Source organism: Hevea brasiliensis, chromosome 10, assembly GCF_030052815.1.
Source record: "Hevea brasiliensis isolate MT/VB/25A 57/8 chromosome 10, ASM3005281v1, whole genome shotgun sequence".
Classification (NCBI taxonomy): domain Eukaryota; kingdom Viridiplantae; phylum Streptophyta; class Magnoliopsida; order Malpighiales; family Euphorbiaceae; genus Hevea; species Hevea brasiliensis.
Genome location: NC_079502.1, coordinates 8,075,343 through 8,096,174, shown reverse-complemented (window position 1 = coordinate 8,096,174; position 20,832 = coordinate 8,075,343). Strand labels below are relative to the sequence as shown.

The following is a 20,832-nucleotide window of genomic DNA, read 5'->3' as shown; positions in this document are numbered from 1 at the left end:
ATTTGAAAATGTTAAAAATTTTATTATTTTTCTACGCCTTTATTTTTCTCAAATAATTATTTTTTAATATAATTTTATTTGTTTAATATAAAAATGTAATAAGTTTTTTCATTACTTTTATTTCTATTAAAATATAAAAAATAAATAAATCACTTAGGCTCCATTTATTTAACTAAAAATATTTTTTTGAAAAATATTTTTTTTATATTTTTTAATGTTTGTATACTAAAAAAAATTAATTAATAAAAAATATTCTCTTTTTAAAAAAAGGAAATAAATTTATTTTAAAAAAATTATTTCTTATTTTCTAAACTTTAATAATTTTATTTAAATATATATATATAAAATAAATATATATTATTAATTTAATATTATAATTAAATAATAAAAAATATTTTTATAAAAAATATTAAAAATATTTTCAAATTCAGATTTAGTTAAAGCTGGTAAATTTTGAGGTGTGTGAGGATGACACGTAATAACCCCTTAAATGTAAGGAATTGAATGGGGGTGTTGAATTTGGAGAATGGGTAAAAGTGCTGTGGGGACTGGATGGACATCATTAACGGAGGATGAATTAGTTGTGGGTCACCAGCACACCAATGAAAATGTAGGGGTCCAATCCCATGCAGCGTGTCCGTGAGCTGATCCTTCATAATTTTATATTGAAATGTGAAATATATGTGTACTTTAATTATAAATAAATAAAAATTTTTTAAAATTATTATAATTTTAAGATGTAATCTATTTCTGTCTTTAATTTAAATATATGTATATTTTTGTCTCATAAAAAAAAATATAGGGGTCCAAACAATAATGGGAGAACAGTGATAGATACCAACTCTGCCATATTTGATTTACTCTATTTACCTGCATTGCATTCATTTTGTTGCCCAAAAATTCTAAAAACATGGGTTAAAAAGAAAATGGAAAAAACTGATTATTAGATATTCATATTGTGAAATTTTCTACTGAAAATTATCAGTTTAGTTTATTTATTTATTTGAGTTTGAGATTACTTTCATTAAAATAATTTAAGCTAATTTAAATTGATTTTTTCTTATTATATATTTGTTTTTCATTTTTTATTATTTTTATAAAAGAAATAAATATATCAGATAAAAAAAATGTACAATTAAATTGATCAATTCAAAATTTGTATAAGAGTTGAAGACTATTAGTTTTATATACTTGTAGAGATATTTAACAAAAAAAAAACTTGTAGAGATATAAATCAAAATAATTTTTTTAATATGAATGACATAAAAAAAAAAAAGAAAACTAAATGAGAGAAAATTTATATTGTACACATAGAAAGAGAGGGAGAGTAAAAAATACAAATGAAAAAATTCCATCTAATTTGAAATAATAAGCTAAAAAATTATTAAATTAATTTGTATTTAATTTTTTAAACAATTACCAATGAAATTTTTAATTTATAAATATAAAAATTTAAATAATTAATTCTTAATTTAAACTTTTGAACTTATTTTAAATCAAATAAATTATAAGTTGTTAAGCATCAATAGAAAATTTAAGGAGTCAATTAATAAAAAAAATAAAATTTATTATATGTATTAAAGACTTTTTTATAAATTTTTGAAAAAATTAACAGAAAATTTGAGAAATTAATTACTAAAAAATTAAATTTTAATACACCTACTAAAAAATTTTTACTTTATTTGCGCAGTCACAATCGCCTATTAATTATCTGATTCCATAAGCCATAGAATTTCGAACACCCAATGAAATCAAAAAGTAGAAACTGAAAGAGTAAGAGTAAGAAAATCCAAATTCTAATTAATTGAAAATTGATAGAAATTATTTAAACTAAATAAAATAAAGAGAATAAGAAGAGGATGTGCATTAGCTGCTGCTTGTGGTGGTTGTGGTGGCGGCAGAGGCGACGGTGGTCATTAGTCAGTACAGATACTAAATTGTATCACCAAAATCTAGCTGGAGTTCTAAACTGAATTGAAGGTAATAAAACAAGAATCTTAACGATAATAAAATTAAAAAAAAAAAAAAAACATATTGATTCATCAAAATAAATAAAAACAACTTTTATTGTAGATCAAACAATACTACTAGTACTGAATGCTCAGTCACGGACTCTAGAGTCTTGAAGCAACGATGAAGACTCAGCAAGACTCCTACGCAAGAGCCTTTAACTTCTCAACCATGTCTGCAATATACTTATTCTGAATGTCCCTGTTCAACAAAAATTCTCTCCATTTTTTGTGACTTGATCTAATAGACTTGCATGGATCTTTCTCTATTTCCATCATTACAATTCTCACTGCTTCATTAATGTCATCTTTCCCGAAATACCCATCTTCATTTCTCCTATTTACCTCCACACCTGCCTTCATGTCTCCTGCAAAAACCTTAGAGTTCAAGAATTGGTCACCCTTCAAAGGCAGCAGCACCAATTGACAGTCATTCATCAAACCTTCAATCAAAGAGCTAAACCCTGAATGGCACAAGTAGCAGCCCACACTAGCGTTTGCCAAAATAAGCGGCTGTTGAACCCAACCTGAGTGCAAAATCCCTCTATCCTTCACCCTCTCCAAGAACCCTTTCGGCAAAGCCCGGTTTAGCTCGGCCTGAGTATCAACTCCGGCAGGAAAATTCAGAACCAGAATAAATGGCAAACCAGTGAGTTCCAATCCAAGAGCAAGTTGCTCTATCTGATTATCGTCCAAGAATGTTTCACTGCCAAAAGAGCAAAAGATGACTGATCCTAGAGGAAATTGGCCCAACCATTTAGCCCATTTCTCCTCCAGCACCCCAGATGCGGGCTCGGGAACTAATGGTCCGGTTAAGAGAACCGGTTTCTGGTGTTGTGATTTCATGAAATCCACGTACGGACCTTCCATTTCATTGCAGGTTTTAATGGCCAGGGCAGTGCAGCCACTGATGCTTTGACAAACTCTATGGTATGCACTGGGACCACCGTCAAAGCTCTTATATAAATACCAAAAATCTTGAGCCTGAAATGTTTGCACGGAGGTAACTAAGGTCAAAGGAAATCCATTTGGGGGTTTCGAAATATCGTCAACAGTGGGAATTTTATTTCCAGGATCCCTGGCAGGAACAGTAAGGAAAGCGCCAGAAATAGCAGAGAAAACGGAAAAACACACTGTTTTGATACCAAGTTCTGAGGCAAGTTTTGGAAGCCAATATTGAGCGAAATCAATGAAGACGAAATCAGGGTTGAGTTGAGATAGTAGGGTCTTGATTTGAGGCTGCATGAGATCTAAGGCCTTCTTAAGGAGCTCAGCCATGTGTGGTGTCATTTCTGAAGTGCTGTCAAGGCCTGGAGGGAGACCCTCAACTGGAGGGAGCTGAATAGGGATGATTTGGGCATTGGGAGTGAGAAGAAGAGAGGATTTGATGCGTGGAATGTTACCAGGAGCCGAGAGAAAAGAAACTCTAACTCCATGGAGAGAAAGCTTGTTAGATAGCTGAACAAATGGGCTTATGTGACCAAATGCAAAATATGGAAACATCAAAACGTGAAGCTCAGCAGCCGATTGCTTATTCATCTCTCTCTCTCTCTCTCTCTCTCTCTCTCTCTCTGTGTGGCTCTCTGTGTGAGACTCTCAGCACGGGAAGCTCACACCGGTTGAAAAGGAGGTACATAAGCTGATCAATGACCGATGGTCATGTGCTACAGTGGTAGTTGAGAATTTAATAGCTTCTGTCTTAAAGACACGTTAGCGCTGCCTATTTTTAAATATTTCAATTCTTCTGAGCTTGAGCATTTGGGAAAATCAAAGGAAAAGGTCAGCCTCTATTTTTTTTTTTCAAAAGAGCAAAAGCCAGGATCATTAATCAAAAAGCTAATTTCAAAGGGCAATGTCTTAAACTAGAGAGTAAGAAGGGAAATGGGTAAGATTTTTATTATTATCTAATTTAATTAAATTTTAATAAAATAAAATTAAATAATATATAATTATATTTGAAATAAATTTATGTTTGACTTATGATAAATTTAAATTTTACATGTTGTATATAAATATTTAATTAATATAAAATATATTTTTTATAATAATATTTATAATTTTTTTATTTTTTTATTAGTATCTAATTTGATTGAATTTTAATAAAATAATTTTGAATAATATATAATTATATTTAAAACAGATTCAAGTTTGAAGTTTAATACTTATGACAAATTTAAATTTTACATGTTGAATATTAATTATCTGAATTCGTTTATATAAATATTTAATTAAATATAAAATATATTTTTATAATAATATTTATAATTTTTTCTATTTTTTATTTTATATAAAATAAAATTTAAATATTTTATAGAATTATTAAAATTTTAAAATATAAATTATTAACTAAAATTATTTTTTATGTAAATTATTAATTAAAATATATAAAATAAAACGGATTTGGGCATTTGGTTTGGTGATTTTCACAAATACTCTATCTATTTACCCCTAAGAAAGAGAAACACTCCTGCATATATTGGTGGATCTACTGCATATTGAGTGGGGTTTATTGACCCACTCAATTTTTTAAAATAAAAATATAACAACTCCCAAGCGGCGCCCTTTTACACTATGATACTAAAATTAAATTAAGAGGATCGTTGCAAAATGAATCTTTGAATTTAACATTTTCTGATGCACAAGATCTTTTGTAAGAGGCAAGTACAGAGCATACTCATGTCTTAGTAGAGGATTATCTGAACATGATATAAATTAGGATTTTCAGGAGAAGAGAAGGTTTTTAGAAAATCATAAAGATATATGAAGAGCAAATAATTTATTGATTTCTACCTCAAATATTACAAACTAGCTCCTTATAAAGAGGTGGAGTAGGGATACATAGGACACACGTGATTCACAAAGGAATTACTTTTGCAAAAGTAAAGTTGACAGCATATTAGTCTAGTACAAACATTACACATGATGAACATTGGACGTTCAATTGTTCAATAGACAAACAGTGACACTTTAAATAAAGGCACACAGAAGAGCATTGGATGCTCTTGCTATCAGCTCCTTTTTTGGAATAGTGTTTTACTTTATGAAAGGCTCATGACTGGGGTTCATGTTGATGTCATATGAGTCCTCAACTATAGGAACATCTGTCGGATTTTCAGGGTTTTCCAGAGTATATGGATATTGGGAATCTTGCCACATGATATCATAATCAGGAACTATTTCGAGCTTTACTTTTGGGCTGATAGAAGTGGTGTCTGTCATTTGAGCCATGGGCCGATAAGTGTTAAGCTTATACAAGTATGCAGAGACCTGCTTCCTGAATGATGAATTAATAAGCGTGGACTTAATAGTTTGTGAATAAGTCCTCCATTCATGCACGGAATTCTGAGTCCATAGCATTCCTTCTGAATTTCTAAAGAAAGGCCGATGAAGAATGAACATGGAATAGACATTCATTGCTTGTTGGAGTGTTCTCTACTGAAGACAGTGGTCATTTATGATTTTTTTGAGATTATGACATCATTGAGATAGGGGTTGGAACTGTTCAAGGAAGTTCCAGAGTCCTTTGGTTATTTCTATCTTATAAGAAATTGTGCATTGCCACTACATAAATTTTAGTAGCAGTGGCATATAAAGTGACCATACACCAAAGAAACCATTTTTCTTCAAGGAGTATGTCCTCTTTAAGATTTAGATACATGGAATAGACATTCATTTCTTGTTGGAGTGTTCTTGTCACACATTATCCCTCTGTAAGGCATAACATGATCCCGTAGAATACCTAATGAACTACCGAACTTCACCTACCGATAATTCATTAAGTACACTACAAGGGATTTTAAAACTATATTCTTGCATTTTGGAAGTGGTGAGCATTTTGGTAGGAATTAAAATCATTTATTCAAAACTTAAATATTAGTAAAAATTTTGTCCATTTTTTTTCTCCGCAAATTTTATAAAAATTTTGGCAGAGTGTTTGAGAAAACAGTTCTTCAAAAACCTATAAAAAACACTTCCAATAATTTTACACAACTCTCAATCACCAAATATTCTCAAGTTAATACATCTCAAAATTCTCAAAACAAATTATTTCATATCATTACATCAATATTGTATGCACAAACTAACTTTACAGATATAAAATCCAAAAATAATATTATTACAATTTATTATACAACTGCTCACTTTACATTGATACTTATGACATTACAGTATTTACATCAAAATAATTACAAAGGTATAAAACAATACCCGTACAAAAATGATCAAGAGTTCTTGCCAATCCCGCAGCTCACTCTGCTGCTTTCTCTTTGCTCTTATCTGCGACAGCAAAATAAGCTATCGCTGAGTATAAAAATACTCAGTGGTGCACAATAAAAATTTGAAATATAATACATAAATCATTCATTGCCAAAACACAATTTAAATATTTCTCAATCACATTTCACAAATTATCAAAGCTCATAATAACACAATTTAGTCAAATAATTTAAGAAACACAGTGTTGCCAAGTCATATACAACTTAAGCCATGACACAAAATTTTCGATCAATGCCGTGTTGTACACCACGACAAAGCAATCTATAACCCCACTAATCGAAATCAATGAGGGACGTGGCTAGCTAGCTAATGAGTACTCATCCGATCTACAACCTCAACTGGTAAACCAGAGAGGGAGTAAAATAATCAATCTCACCCCATAAATGGAGGAGGAATAATAAGGCACTGTCATGCTAAGTGTGAATCAAAAATCAATTTCAAACATTTTATTCAAATGATTCATGAGAAATCCAATAAATTTTCAAAGTCATAATTTCATTCACAACATAGCAACACAATTCATAATTAACTTCAAATTTTCATAAATCACACTAAATCAATTTTTCAATGACAAAAGGTTCAAATAAGGTTTATTGTGCACAAACCTGACGTGAGTCGCCTCTAGGCCTTGACTCAATCTCTCAGAGCTTCCAAGTCTTTTTTAGCTGAAACACACAATTTCACAGTGTTTCAGTACCATAACTTAGCATAAATCCAAAAATAAATTTAACTTCACTTTTACCTAGCTCTAACGTGCTAAATTAGACGTTCTCAAAATTTTTGTGTTTCGGGTTACTATTCACTATACTATTCAAGTTAAATTGTTGACTTTCTAAGGCTTAATAGGTATGGAAATTCCAACTTCACCCACATACCACATTTTGGTCACCAAACTTGTTGGTTTTAGTCATTTCCTCAACACTTAAGTCTTTTAGGCAAAATTGTCAATTTTCAGTTTTGGTGTCTCGGTTGCACTATTCTATTGGTCATTTTACTGTTGGAATTTGGCAAAACTTCCTTCATAGAAAATGTTCCTTATTGTCTTAAGTTTATTCTCCTTTTTGAATCACTCCAATTGGAGTTTTGTAGCTCAAGTTATATGCAATTTACGTTTACTGTTCATACTGCAGAATTTAGTTCTGCAGATTTATTGCTCCAACTTTGTTCAGCAATTTGATCAAGTTAAGTCCATAATTTGGTCTAATTTTCCTCATATGAAATGTTCTACTATGTCTTAGGTTTCCATCGGTTCAAGAATCACCTAAATCGGAGTTTTCTAGAGAGAGTTATAGCCATTGAAACTTTACTGTTCATATGGTAAATCTGCAGTTTTGCAGGTTTAGTGATTCAACTTTGATGCAGTAATTTGATTGGGTTAATGGCATAATTTGGGTTTGTGTTCTTCATGAAAGTTTTAGATCTATATCTCAACCACTGGTAAAATTTCAGGTCATTTTGACCTGCCTAGCTCGAGTTATGACCAAATGAATAAACACTGTTCATTTGATCAGTTTGTGCAGGGCAGCCTGCAATTTTTCAACTTTGGTCAATTTGTTCACTAGGTTTTAGTCACTTTTTGGGTATGCTTCCTGAATAAAAATTGTGTCATTTAGTGCCTATTTTCATTCCCAATTGGTCCCATATCAATTGGACTTGTAAAATTTCATTTTTGATCCCTCAAAGTTGACTTGGTCATGCTGCAGCAGCATGACCACACTCCCTCCGAATTTGACTTTAATTCCAACACTTATAACACACTTAATTAGGTCACAAATGACTATTTCTCACTTCACATTAGGTCAAAGACACCATTTACAAGTTTTTCATATTTTTGGTCCCTAAACCCTAATGTTCAAACCCTAAGTTTGTCCAATCTTCACAATTCATGTAATCTAAATATACAATTCACATATATAACTTCTATTCACTAAGATTTCATGTTTAACCTAACTAAATACCATTAAAACCTTAGGGTTCCATGGCTGCCACATTCTTTCTTCCCTTATTTAAGCATGATTTCCTTTATTTCTAATGCAATTTCATCACACATAAACTTAAATTCATGAATTCAATAAGAATCTAAACTTTAAATTGCACTTACCTCAATTTGTAGATTTCCTAATTCTTCAATTCTCCAAGTTTTCTTTTCCTTCTTGCTCCCAAAGTGTTTATCTAGGTCTAGGGGTAAAGTTTACTTAAGGACTTTAGGGGAATTTATGGTTAAATTAGGGTGTATGAAGCTTGAGAATAAGCTTCCATGGAGGTTTAACAATGGAGAGGGAGAGAGAAATGGGAGACGTCCACTTTGGGAAGAAGAAGCACTTTTGTTTTTTTTTTTCTTTTCTTTTATCTTTTTATGTCTTAGGAAGACCCAAAAATTCCAATTAAGTAAATATATTAAATATCATTTTTATGGCATCATGCATGAGGTCTTACATGATGTCATCACCTTTTGACTTTTCTATTTTCTTTTTTTTTTTCTATTTTCTTTTTTTTTCTATTTATTTTTCTATTAGTTTTTTAATTTAATTTGCTATTCCAAAATTTTCATTTCTCTGATTTTATTTGACAGTTAGGTCAGGAGTCAGCTCTCGGGGTCAATTGACCAAATTGCCCCTCGCCGGTTCAATCCGGTTTGCAAATAATTCAGTATTTCCTCTGGCTCCCTGACTTAATTATTTGACTGGCTTAACAGTTTTTTTTCATGATTTTCTCTTTTCCACTGTGTTCGTAATGGTCCTAAGGACCACGGCGTCACATTTTACGGTTCGAAATTTGAGTTTAAAATGACTTCGCAGTCGTTCCCGAGAAGGTCACCCATCACTGTGACTCTCGGCTCGTTTAACTTCTTAAGTTCTGTTTTTCTTATTTATACTTAACTAATTGGCAATTACTAATTATTTGTGTTTATAGGTTATCTAGTTGTCTTAGATGTAGTTCTAATCCCCTTAATTATCCGGACCGATAACGATCACCGGAACAGTGAAATATACTAGGCTATATAAATAGGAGTGTTACAATTCTCCCCCCCCCCCCCTAAATAAATTTCGTCTTGAAATTTTACCTGGTATTAATCTCTGAATAGCTGTGGGTGTTGTCTCCTAATGTCCTACTCTCGTTCCCAAGTAGCCTCCTGGCCCGAATGATGATTCCACAGCACTTTTACCAACGGTATCTGCTTATTCTGTAGCTGCTTCACCTCATAAGCCAGAATCTCTATGGGTTCCTCTTCATATGTGAGGTCTGGATTCACTTCAATTTCTTCCACTGGTAGTACATGAGATGGGTCTGATCAGTACCTCCTCAACATAGACACATGGAAGACGTTATGTATCTTCTCTAACTTTGGAGGTAATGCCAACCGATATGCTAAAGGACCCACTCTTTCCAGAACCTCATAAGGCCCAATGAAACGAGAACTTAGTTTTCCCTTTTTGCTGAATCTCATAATTCTCTTCCAAGGAGAAATCTTGAGGAAAACTTTCTCACCCACTGTGTACTCAATATCCCTTCTCTTCAGATCAATGTAGGACGTCTGACGGTCTGATGTAGTCTTAAGTAGATCTCTGATCACTCTGATTTTCTCTTCAGTTTGCTGAACAATTTCGGGTCCAATCATCTTTTTTTCACCCACGTCATCCCAACACAACGAGGTTTTACATTTTCTGCCATACAAAGCTTCATATGGAGGCATCCCAATGCTAGATTGGTAGCTATTGTTATAAGCAAACTCAATCAAAGGCAAGTATATGTCCCAATTGCCCTCAAACTCAATCACACAAACTCGTAGCATTTCCTCCAAGATCTGAATTACCCTCTTAGACTGGCCATCTGTCTGTGGGTGGAATGCAGTACTGAAGTTCAATCTAGTTCCTAGGGCTCTCTGAAGACTACCCTAGAATCTAGAAGTGAACCTAGGATCTCTGTCTGATACGATGGATACTGGCACTCCATGCAGTCTCACAATCTCATCGATGTACAACCTAGCCAATCTGTCTAAACTGTAGTCCATTCGGACTAGCAGAAAATGAGCAGATTTGGTTAGTCTGTCAATAATGACCCATACTGCATCATGACTCTTCTGTGTCCTCGGAAGTCCCATCACAAAATCCATAGTTATTCTCTCCCATTTCCATTCTGGCACTGGCAGTGGATGTAACAACCCAGTGGGTACTTGATGCTCTGCCTTTACTTGCTGATAAGTTAGGCATTTGGAAACAAACTCTGCCATATCTCTTTTCATACCCATCCACCTGTAATGCTCCTTTAGAGGGCTATACATTTTTGTACCACCAGGGTGCATAGCAAAAGGAGACTCATGTGTTTCCTTTAAAATGATCTGCCTCAAATTAACATCATTAGGAATACACATTCTGCCCTGGTGTAGCAATAGACCATTATCTCTGATTGAGAATTCTGGTTTCTTGCCCTGTCGGACTTCTTCCAACAGCCTTTGATACCTTTCATCATTCTGAGCAGCCATAATGATTTGATCAATCAACACTGGCTGTACATGCCATGCAACTGCTGTCTGCCCATCATCATTAATCTCTAAGCTGGCATGCAATGATCTTAACTCATGTACCAAAGACAAAGGAGTAACCCGTAGACTTGCCATAGTCTTGCGACTTAAGGCGTCAGCCACAACATTAGCTTTCCCTGGCTGATAGTCTATTAGACAATCATAGTCTTTTATCAACTCTAACCATCTCCTCTGTCTCAAGTTTGGCTCTTTCTGGGTGCCCAAATACTTCAAACTCTTATGATCTGTGTAGATGTAACATTTCTCCCCATACAAATAGTGCCTCCAGATCTTAAGAGCAAATACAATGGCTGCAAGCTCCAAGTCATGTGTCGGATAATTTCTCTCATGCAGTTTTAGCTGGCGTGATGCATAGGCAATGACATTTCGATCTTGCATCAATACACAGCCTAACCCATTGTGAGAAGCATCGCTATAAACTGTATATTCTTTACCCGGTGTAGGTAAAGTCAGGACTGGAGCTTCAGTCAAACATCTCTTCAATTCATCAAAGCTTTGCTGATATTTATCCGTCCACTGAAATTTCACATCTTTCCTAAGCAGCTTGGTCAATGGGGATGCCAACATGGAGAATCCCTTCATAAACGATCGTAGTATCCAGCTAAACCCAGAAAATTACGAATCTCTGTGATATTTTTGGGTGGCTTCCAATTAAGGACAACTTCTATCTTGCTAGGATCTACCTCAATACCCTCTTCTGATACTATGTGTCCCAAAAAGGATATCTCCTTCAACCAAAATTCACACTTCGACAATTTGGCATATAACTGTTTCTCCCTCAAAATTTGCAGTACAATGCGCAAATGTCTATCATGCTCTTCTGCACTCCTCGAATAGACCAATATATCATCAATAAATACCACAACAAACTGGTCGAGGTATGGTCTGAAGATAGTGTTCATCAGATCTATAAAAGCAGCCGGAGCATTAGTTAACCCGAATGGAATGACCAAGAACTCATAATGGCCATAGCGGATTCTAAAGGCAGTTTTAGAAATACTCTGCTCTTGTACGTTCAACTGATAATAACCTGATCTCAGGTCAATTTTGGAGAACACAGCTGCACCCTTCAACTGGTCAAACAAGTCATCAATACGGGGCAATGGATATCTGTTCTTTATTGTCACCTTATTCAACTGCCGATAGTCAATGCATAACCGGAGAGTGCCATCCTTCTTCTTTATAAACAATACTAGCACTCCCCAAGGTGACACACTAGGGCGGATGAAGCCCTTGTCAAGCAACTCTTGCAACTGTACTTTCAATTCTTTTAGTTCTGCAGGTGCCATTCTGTATGGCGTTATGGAGATTGGGTCCACACCAGGCATAACATCAATCTCAAACTGCACCTCTCTTTCTGGACGTAATCCTGGTAATTCATCAGGAAACACATCCGGAAAGTTACATACCGTAGGGATGTCTCTCAATGTTGGACTATCCACTTGGGTGTCCATCACATGTGCCAAATATGCCTCACACCCTTTCCTAATCATTTTTCTGGCCAGTGCAGCTGAAATGATGTTTGAAGGTAATAACTGCCTCTCCCCATGTATTACTACATCACCATACTGAGGAAGACCAAAAGTGACTGTCTTCAGTCTACAGTCAATCATGGTGTGATGCTTGGCTAACCAATCCATGCCTAAGATAATGTCATAATCTCTGAAGGGCATTTCAATCAAATCAGACAGAAAAGTGTGTCCTTGGATCACCAAAGGACAGTCCCTATATAGTCTATTTACCCTGACCTCCTGGCCTAATGGACTAGTTACTAGCACATCATAATCCATTGGTACACACTGAATAGCAGTAGAACACATCATACTAGCACTAACATATGAATGTGTGGAGCCAAGATTAAATAACACATGTACATCTTGGTCAAGGATGGAGAAAATACCAGCTACTACGTCTGATGTTTCAGCTTCCTCCCTTTGATGCATGGTATACACTCTGACTGGTGCGCCACTGGGTACTGGCTGGTTAACAGTGCTTTGACTTCCAAGAGTGTTACCAGGACCCCTACCTCTGCCTCTTCCTCTAGCAGCTGATTGTGACCCTCTAGGTGCAGAGACTTGGGCTGATCCTTCAAATGTAGCAGAAGGTCCAGACCGGCGCGGACTAGTACAATCCTTAGCGAAATGTTCGCTCCCTCCACAATTAAAACATGCACCGGTGGCCTTGAAACAAACCCCACCGTGAGTTCTACCACAAGTTTCACACTGTCGTACTGATAGAGCTCCTTGGGGTGCTTGCTAGGTCTGCTGACCAGACCGGGGTGGTCTTTGGCCAGAGAATCTGCCTCTGCCAGATCTATGGGAGCTGGATCCCCCAAACTGTTTCCTCTTCCCAGAACCACTCTCAGGTGCTTGTCCAGTAGTCTTTTCAGTCTTCTCTTTCTCTTATGTACCCTTCTTCACTGCCCCTTCTGATTCTATCCTTTCCAGTTTCAGGGCCTGTGAGATCAACTCAGCGAAATTCTGATGTCGAAAACCCACAACTTGCATTCTCAGATTTGGCCTTAACCCGGACTCAAACCTCTTACATCTGTCTCTGGGGGTGGAGACTAAGCTTTCAGCATAGTGGCTTAGCCTTGAGAAGTCTCTCTCATACTCTGCTATGGTTCTGTCCCCTTGTTTCAAACTCAAGAATTCTTGCAATTTCATATCTACATACGCATCAGGAACCCATTTCTGCCTGAACTCCCTCAGGAAGTCTGTCCATGTCAGCACAGGTGGCTCAACCAGGCTGTGGGGGATGGTCTTCCACCATTCATATGCATCCCCTTGGTGAAGAGATACTGAATATTCAAATTTTAATTCTTCAGTACACTGCAACTTTCTGAAAACCCGTTCCATTCTTTCCAACCACTGTTCTGCCTCCAGTGGATCCACAGTACCTTTAAACTCGGTGGCCCCAAATTTCATCAAATTTTCATATTGCCGAGCTGATGGCTGTGGTTGTGCTATAGGTGCTTGCATCTGAGCTTGGGGTGGTACATTTCCCGCCATTTGCTAGAAAAACACAGTCATCTGCTGTGCAAACTGAGCAGGAAACTGCGGTGCTGGAGTAAGAGCTGAAGTGATTTACCCACTCACGTTCTGGAGTGTTGGGGCTTCCCTTTGAACCTCAGCCTCAACAGATTGTTCCACGGAATGATCTCCTTCTTCCATTCCATTTTCCCAAAATTTCTACTTCCTGAGATCAAACACAAGGAGGTTGACCTTCGTTAGTGCATATTCATAATGTCAATATGTCATATATATCAATTAAAGACACTTGAGCAGTTGTACTTATCAAAGAAATATTCATACACATAGTCAAAATTTATTGGAAAACCATGCTTTGATACCACTAAAACATATCACACCTTACCCCTCTATAAGGCATGACATGCTCCCGTAGAATACCTAATGAACTGCCGAACTTCACCTACCGATAATTCATTAAGTACACTACAAGGGATTTTAAAACTATTTTCCTGCATTTTAGAAGTGGTGAGCATTTTGGTAGGAATTAAAATCATTTATTCAAAGCTTAAATATTAGTAAAAATTTTGTCCATTTTTTTTTTCTCCTCAAATTTTATAAAAATTTCGGCAGAGTGCCATCTGTATTTTGAGAAAAAGGTTCTTCAAAAACCTATAAAAAACACTTCCAATAATTTTACACAACTCCCAATCACCAAATATTCTCAAGTCAATACATCTCAAAATTCTCAAAACAAATTATTTCATATCATTACATCAATATTGTATGCACAAACTAACTTTACAGATATAAAATCCAAAAATAATATTATTACAATTTATTATACAACTGCTCACTTTACATTGATACTTATGACATTACAGTATTTACATCAAAATAATTACAAGGGTATAAAACAATACCCGTACAAAAATGATCAAGAGTTCTTGTCAATCCCGCAGCTCACTCTGCTGCTTTCTCTTTGCTCTTATCTGCAACAGCAAAATAAGCTATTGCTGAGTATAAAAATACTCAGTGGTGCACAATAAAAATTTGAAATACAATACATAAATCATTCATTGCCAAAACACAATTTAAATATTTCTCAATCACATTTCACAAATTATCAAAGCTCATAATAACATAATTTAGTCAAATAATTTAAGAAACACAGCGTTGCCAAGTCATACACAACTTAAGTCATGACACAAAATTTTCGATCAATGCCGTGTTGTACACTACGACAAAGCAATCTACTACCCCACTAATCGAAATCAATGAGGGAGGTGGCTAGCTAGCTAATGAGTACTCATCCGATCTATAATCTCAAGTGGTAAACCAGAGAAGGAGGAAAATAATCGATCTCACCCCATAAATGGAGGAGGAATAATAAGGCACTGTCATGCTAAGTGTGAATTAAAAATCAATTTCAAACATTTTATTCAAATGATTCATGAGAAATCCAATAAATTTCCAAAGTCATAATTTCATTCACAAGATGGCAACACAATTCATAATTAACTTCAAATTTTCATAAATCACACTAAATTAATTTTTCAATGACAAAAGGTTCAAATAAGGTTTATTGTGCACAAACCTGACGTGAGTCGCCTCTAGGCCTTGACTCAGTCTCTCAGAGCTTCCAAGTCTTTTTCAGCTGAAACACACAGTTTCACAGTGTTTCAGTGCCATAACTTAGCATAAATCCAAAAAATAAATTTAACTTCACTTTTACCTAGCTCTAACGTGCTAAATTAGACGTTCTCGAAATTTTTGTATTTCGGGTTACTATTCACTATACTATTCAAGTCAAATTGTTGACTTTCTAAGGCTTAATAGGTATGGGAATTCCAACTTCACCCACATACCACATTTTGGTCACCAAACTTGTTGGTTTTAGTCATTTTCTCAACACTTAAGTCTTTTAGGCAAAATTGTCAATTTTCAGTTTTTGGTGTCTCGGTTGCACTGTTCCATTAGTCATTTTACTGTTGGAATTTAGAAAAACTTCATTCATAGAAAATGTTCCTTATTGTCTTAAGTTTATTCTCCTTTTTGAATCACTCCAATTGGAGTTTTGTAGCTCAAGTTATATGCAATTTACATTTACTGTTCATGCTGCAGAATTTAGTTCTGCAGATTTATTACTCCAACTTTGCTCAGCAATTTGATCAAGTTAAGTCCATAATTTAGTCTAATTTTCTTCATATGAAATGTTCTACTATGTCTTAGGTTTCCATCGGTTCAAGAATCACCTAAATCGGAGTTTTCTAGAAAGAGTTATAGCCATTGAAACTTTACTATTCATATGGTAAATCTGCAGTTCTGCAGGTTCAGTGATTCAAATTTGCTCAGTAATTTGATTGGGTTAATGGCATAATTTGGGTTTGTATTCTTTATAAAAGTTTTATATATATATATCTCATCTAACCACTGGTAAAATTTCAGGTCATTTTGACCTGCCTAGCTTGAATTATGACCAAATGAACAAATATTGTTCATTCACTACAAGAAAAAAGAAAATTAGCAACCGAAAATTCGGTTTCAAAACATTGAAAATCGGTTTTTAATTTCAATTAGAAACCGATTTGAAACCGAAATAGTCAGTTTACAATTCGTAGGTTTCTAAATAAATTAAAAACGGAATATGACGTCCGTTTCTAATTCTGAAACCAATTTGAAATGGATATTTTCGTTCTAAAATTAGATACCGAATAATTTCGGTTTCTAAATCTATTTCAAATTAGTAACCAAAATATATCGGTTTCTAATAATCTGAAACGGATTTCCGTTTCAAATCAGTTTCTAATCGGAAAAAAAATAAAATACTTTTTAAAACCAAAATATATTCAATTTTTAAATAGAAACAAAATTTCTTTTTCAAATCTGTTTCTAAGCATAATAAAATAAAATAAAATTATTTTATTTTGAAACTAAATACTTTTCTATTTCAAATTAAAATGAAATTCAGTTTTTAATCCGTTTTAAATTACTGTAAAATTTTTTATTTTTATTTATTTAATGCATTATTTTTTATATTGAAGCATATAATATATTATCAAATCTCAATAATACAAGAAAATTAAAAATTCTATCATAGATAAAATAAATAAAACATTGGAGAAAATGATATCTTTATTAAATTATGAAGTTCATAAATTTAATACATGCAAAGAAAAGTATACACTTGCAATGCAATTGAAACACTAAGAAATCCAATATAGACTCCAACCTACAAACTTCAGTATTAGGCGATAATTATATCACTACAAATATAGATTACAATATCACAAAAGTGAACCAAGTCATGTCTGGCCATATTTTCTCGGTAAATACCCATGCTAGCAAGAAGATCTGGACCATTCCACTCCATATTTATTCATGAATATTCTGGTCCCATAATAATATCTCTTCAAACATTAATTATGCCCCATAGTCAAATCAAGGATAAAGCCATAATCTGCATCAAGGAAAAACACCTCAATGAGTAAAAGTGAATGCAAAATTACTCTTAAGCAAATAGAAAGCAGGACAATTCCCTTTCCATTAGTTCAATATAAAGGACTTAAATATGAAAATTCAATTTTCAACATTCTATACCTAGTAAAATCTAACTAGGTATAGAATGTTGAAAATTGAATTTTACTTAGATCTCCAACAAGGTAAAATTTGAAACTTTAAAAATAGATTTCAAAATAGTCAAGCAACCTTCCAAACCTCTGTACCCCCTCCACAAAGAAGATCATAAGCTAGAATATATTGTTAAGGGAAGCTCATTCAAATTAGCACTAATGAATGCCAAATACTGTTACATCAAGGCAGCTATTATTCAATACACGCGTGCGTGCACACATACATGGAGAGAGGAGTAGCTCATGTTACACTTCAAAATCTAATAAAGATGCAGTAAAAAGTTATGGTAATGATATTTTTAAGGTAGCTATGATAACAAACAGATAAACAGATGCAAAAATGGATGAATGAAGAAAGACATATTAAAATCCAAGGAAAACTAAGCACAAGGAAAACTAAGCACAAGCAAAATTCCCATAACAATGCAGCTCTCAGAATTTACACTCATTTAAGTGCTGTAAACACAAACTCACAATGGCAAATTCAATAAAAGCTATACGACTTGAATGGACATGATCCCCCAAAAGCCTCAAGCGGATAACCCACGAATGAAAAAATATACAAGAAAAAAAGGGCAGTCAAACATTGGAATGCTCCTTACAGCCAACTCTTTTTGGGGAGGGAAGGGGATATCTTTTATTTCTGTCCTCACCTCACCACAGGTTGATTCAAAGAAATTTTTTACTTCAGCCTGAGAAGCCTGCAGATTTAATGTAATTATTAACTAGAAAATTAAATAAGTTTGAAGAAACAAGCTGCAATCAGTAAGCCTTATAGCAAAATGGCAAAGCCATTTGTGTCATGCAACCTTAAGTACATGCTAAGAAAGTACAAAAAAACATAAGCTAACACAACCAAAAAGGGCCAGAGTTATTCATACCCTAGGCAGAAATGTAGGATTCACTAGAAGTATGGCAGTTTTTGAAGGTAACACTCTAATAGGATAGTAACCTAGCATCGTTCCACCAAGGTTTAAAGCTGCTCTTGCACCTTCTATTTATAAGGTTCCAATATCACACATAAGGTATGAATAATCACACACAAGAGAGAGAGAGACATTCACCATCAGAAGGATTCGCCACAGCAGACACATTGCAAGGGCCATCAACCACCCAGTCATACAATTTAATGTGCATCTTCCCAAATAGCAGCTTGCAAAAAACAGTCATTCCAGGATGATTATGAAGGGGTATCACACCTGATGGCGGGAAGCAGAAGATACCCATCTATAACAATAGAAAAATTAGAGAACCCAAATTAAAACATACTTCCCCAAGTCTCAAATTTACTATAAATGCACCTCAAAGCCCTACGCACCGAGAAATTGTCAGATATATGGATATGAAGGTATTTTATTTTAGGGGTTCTCACAGCAGCAAGTGCACGAAAATATGGCATCTCCGAACTCAGACCAAAATCCTCTGGTTTGATGTCATCTAGAGACAAGGAAGCAACCATTAAATAATCAACAACAAAGTAAATGAGAAAACAATAAAGTTAATTTTGCAGAATCAGAACCAAAGATCTATGCTCTATTCTCAATTCTGCAAATTTTATAGACAAATGGCTAAAAAAGAAACTTCAAACAGACCAAATAATTAATTTCAAATATATCTCACATCCATAAAAACATATATAATGGCAATTGCTATTAAAATAAAATTGAAAAGTGGCAGAATAAACGAAAGGCAGAAACATTAAGGAAATAACAACACTTTGATCCAAGGAGAATACACAAAAAGAAGGTAAGTGAAAGAGCTAGCATAGCAAACATACAGTTTTTCAATCGGCGATACCACCACCGCCTTCTTGTGGTGCCGTCGCCGGCTCTTCTTCCCTTTGGTATTCGTATTGGTTTCTGGATTTGGATACGGGTCCAAAATTGGATTCTTTTCTTTCTCCAATTCATAAGAGTTCTTTTCCTTCTTGTTAGCTTGACTTGTCTCAATCCCCATTCAACCTAACAATTCCTCAAATGAGAACCCTCAAAAAATTCCCCCGTCAACCAAAAACAAAAAATTGCTATATGGGTATCAAACTGGCAATAGGAGAAGATCAAACTGGCATTGGAGAGCACGAACTCACTCCTCTGGGTGGAGCACAAGAAAACCCAGAAGCCAGTTGCATTTACTAGAGCCACAGGGGACGATGTTTTCAATGCCATCATCTGGGACATGGTGGTGGATCCTTTGTATCAGGGGATTGGATTAGGGAAGGCTGTGATGAAGAGACTTGTACAGGAGTTGTTAGAAAAGGGGATTGTGAACATTGCTTTGTATTCAAAACCCTGAGTTCTTGGCTTTTATAGACCCCTGGGTTTTATGGTTGATTCGGATGGGATTCAAGGCATGGTGTACTCCAGAAAACAGAAAAAAAAAAAAAGTAACATATGATTCTTGAGGTTTTTTTCTCTAGTTAGGAAAGGGGAGAGCACATGGCGCATACGAGGCGGCACAACACTATAGGAGAAAAAGTGTTAGGGTTTGCTATTAAGAATAAGGTCAATTTATAGTAGAGATTAGAGGGTCAAGATCTAGTTTGGATAACCGATATAAATCTGGTCAAGATTAATTTTGAAACCGATATAAATCGGTTTCTAAATATAAACAGAAAATAATTTCATTTTAAAACTGAAAGTAATCAGTTTCTAAATTAAGAAAAAGAAATTAAAAACCAACAAGAATCGATTTCTAAGTGTAAATATAAAAATTAGAAACCGATAACTATTGGTTTCTATTTTTTACTTTAAAATTTAATAAATAAAATAGAAATTATATTAATTTTGAAACCGATATAAATCGGTTTCTAAATATAAACAAAAAACAATTTCATTTTGAAACCGAATGCAATCAGTTTCTAAATTAAGAAAAAGGAATTAGAAACCAACTAGAATCGGTTTCTAAATGTAAATATAGAAATTAGAAACTGACAGCTATCGGTTTCTATTTTTGACTTTAAAATTTAATAAATAAAATAAAAATTATATTAATTTTAAAACTGATATAAATCGGTTTCTAAATATAAATAGAAAACAACTTCATTTTGAAACCGAAAAGCAATCGGTTTCTAAATAAAAAAAAAAAAATTAGAAACCAACTAGAATCGGTTTCTAAATTGACTTTAAATTTTATTTTGAAACTGAAAGCTATTGATTTCTAAGTGCAAATATAAAATTAGAAACCGACGGTTATCGGTTTCTATTTTGATTTTAAAATTTAATAAATTAAATAAAAATTACATAAATTTTGAAACCTACATAAATCGGTTTCTAAATATAAATGAAAAACACCTTTATTTTGAAACTGAAATATTGGTTTCTAAATTAAACTTAAAGAAATTAGAAACCGACTAAAATCATTTTCTAAATTTGCTTTAAAATTTATGAAATAAAACATAAAAT

General features: G+C 34.1%; 2 protein-coding genes across 4 annotated transcripts; both read right to left on the bottom strand.

The window, feature by feature from the left end:
* Nucleotides 1–2,038: 2,038 nt before the first annotated feature.
* Nucleotides 2,039–3,695, bottom strand: LOC110646224 (anthocyanidin-3-O-glucoside rhamnosyltransferase). Its single transcript, XM_021799608.2, has one exon. It carries the CDS (start codon nucleotides 3,546–3,548, stop codon nucleotides 2,154–2,156), a length of 1,395 nt encoding a protein of 464 aa, XP_021655300.2. The 5' UTR covers nucleotides 3,549–3,695; the 3' UTR covers nucleotides 2,039–2,153.
* Nucleotides 3,696–16,926: 13,231 nt separating this feature from the next.
* On the bottom strand, nucleotides 16,927–19,885 carry LOC110646230 (plant cysteine oxidase 1-like). 3 transcript variants are annotated; one of them, XM_058129125.1, is made up of 4 exons: nucleotides 19,209–19,885; nucleotides 18,750–18,868; nucleotides 18,496–18,658; nucleotides 16,927–18,132 (listed from the first exon to the last, which is right to left on the bottom strand). In XM_058129125.1, exons 1-4 carry the CDS (start codon nucleotides 19,339–19,341, stop codon nucleotides 18,119–18,121), a joined length of 429 nt encoding a protein of 142 aa, XP_057985108.1. In that variant the 5' UTR covers nucleotides 19,342–19,885; the 3' UTR covers nucleotides 16,927–18,118. The 3 variants fall into 3 exon arrangements, 2 of the variants coding, with proteins under 2 accessions (XP_057985108.1, XP_057985107.1); XM_058129124.1 differs by having other exon boundaries at nucleotides 16,927–17,259; XR_009140685.1 differs by lacking the exons at nucleotides 18,496–18,658; nucleotides 18,750–18,868 and having other exon boundaries at nucleotides 19,209–19,340.
* Between the last annotated feature and the right edge of the window lie 947 nt (nucleotides 19,886–20,832).

Excerpts from the sequence above, each read along its gene's own strand:
- LOC110646224 (XM_021799608.2), bottom strand. The coding sequence starts at position 3,548 with ATGAATAAGCAATCGGCTGCTGAGCTTCACGTTTTGATGTTTCCATAT.
- LOC110646230 (XM_058129124.1), bottom strand. The coding sequence starts at position 19,341 with ATGAATTGGAGAAAGAAAAGAATCCAATTTTGGACCCGTATCCAAATC. Across the intron at positions 18,869-19,208 it reads GTATCGCCGATTGAAAAACT|ATGACATCAAACCAGAGGAT; the intron begins GTATGTTTGCTA and ends CCTTGTCTCTAG. Across the intron at positions 17,260-18,495 it reads TGTGGCGAATCCTTCTGATG|ATTATGGCTTTATCCTTGAT; the intron begins GTGAATGTCTCT and ends TCCTTGATGCAG.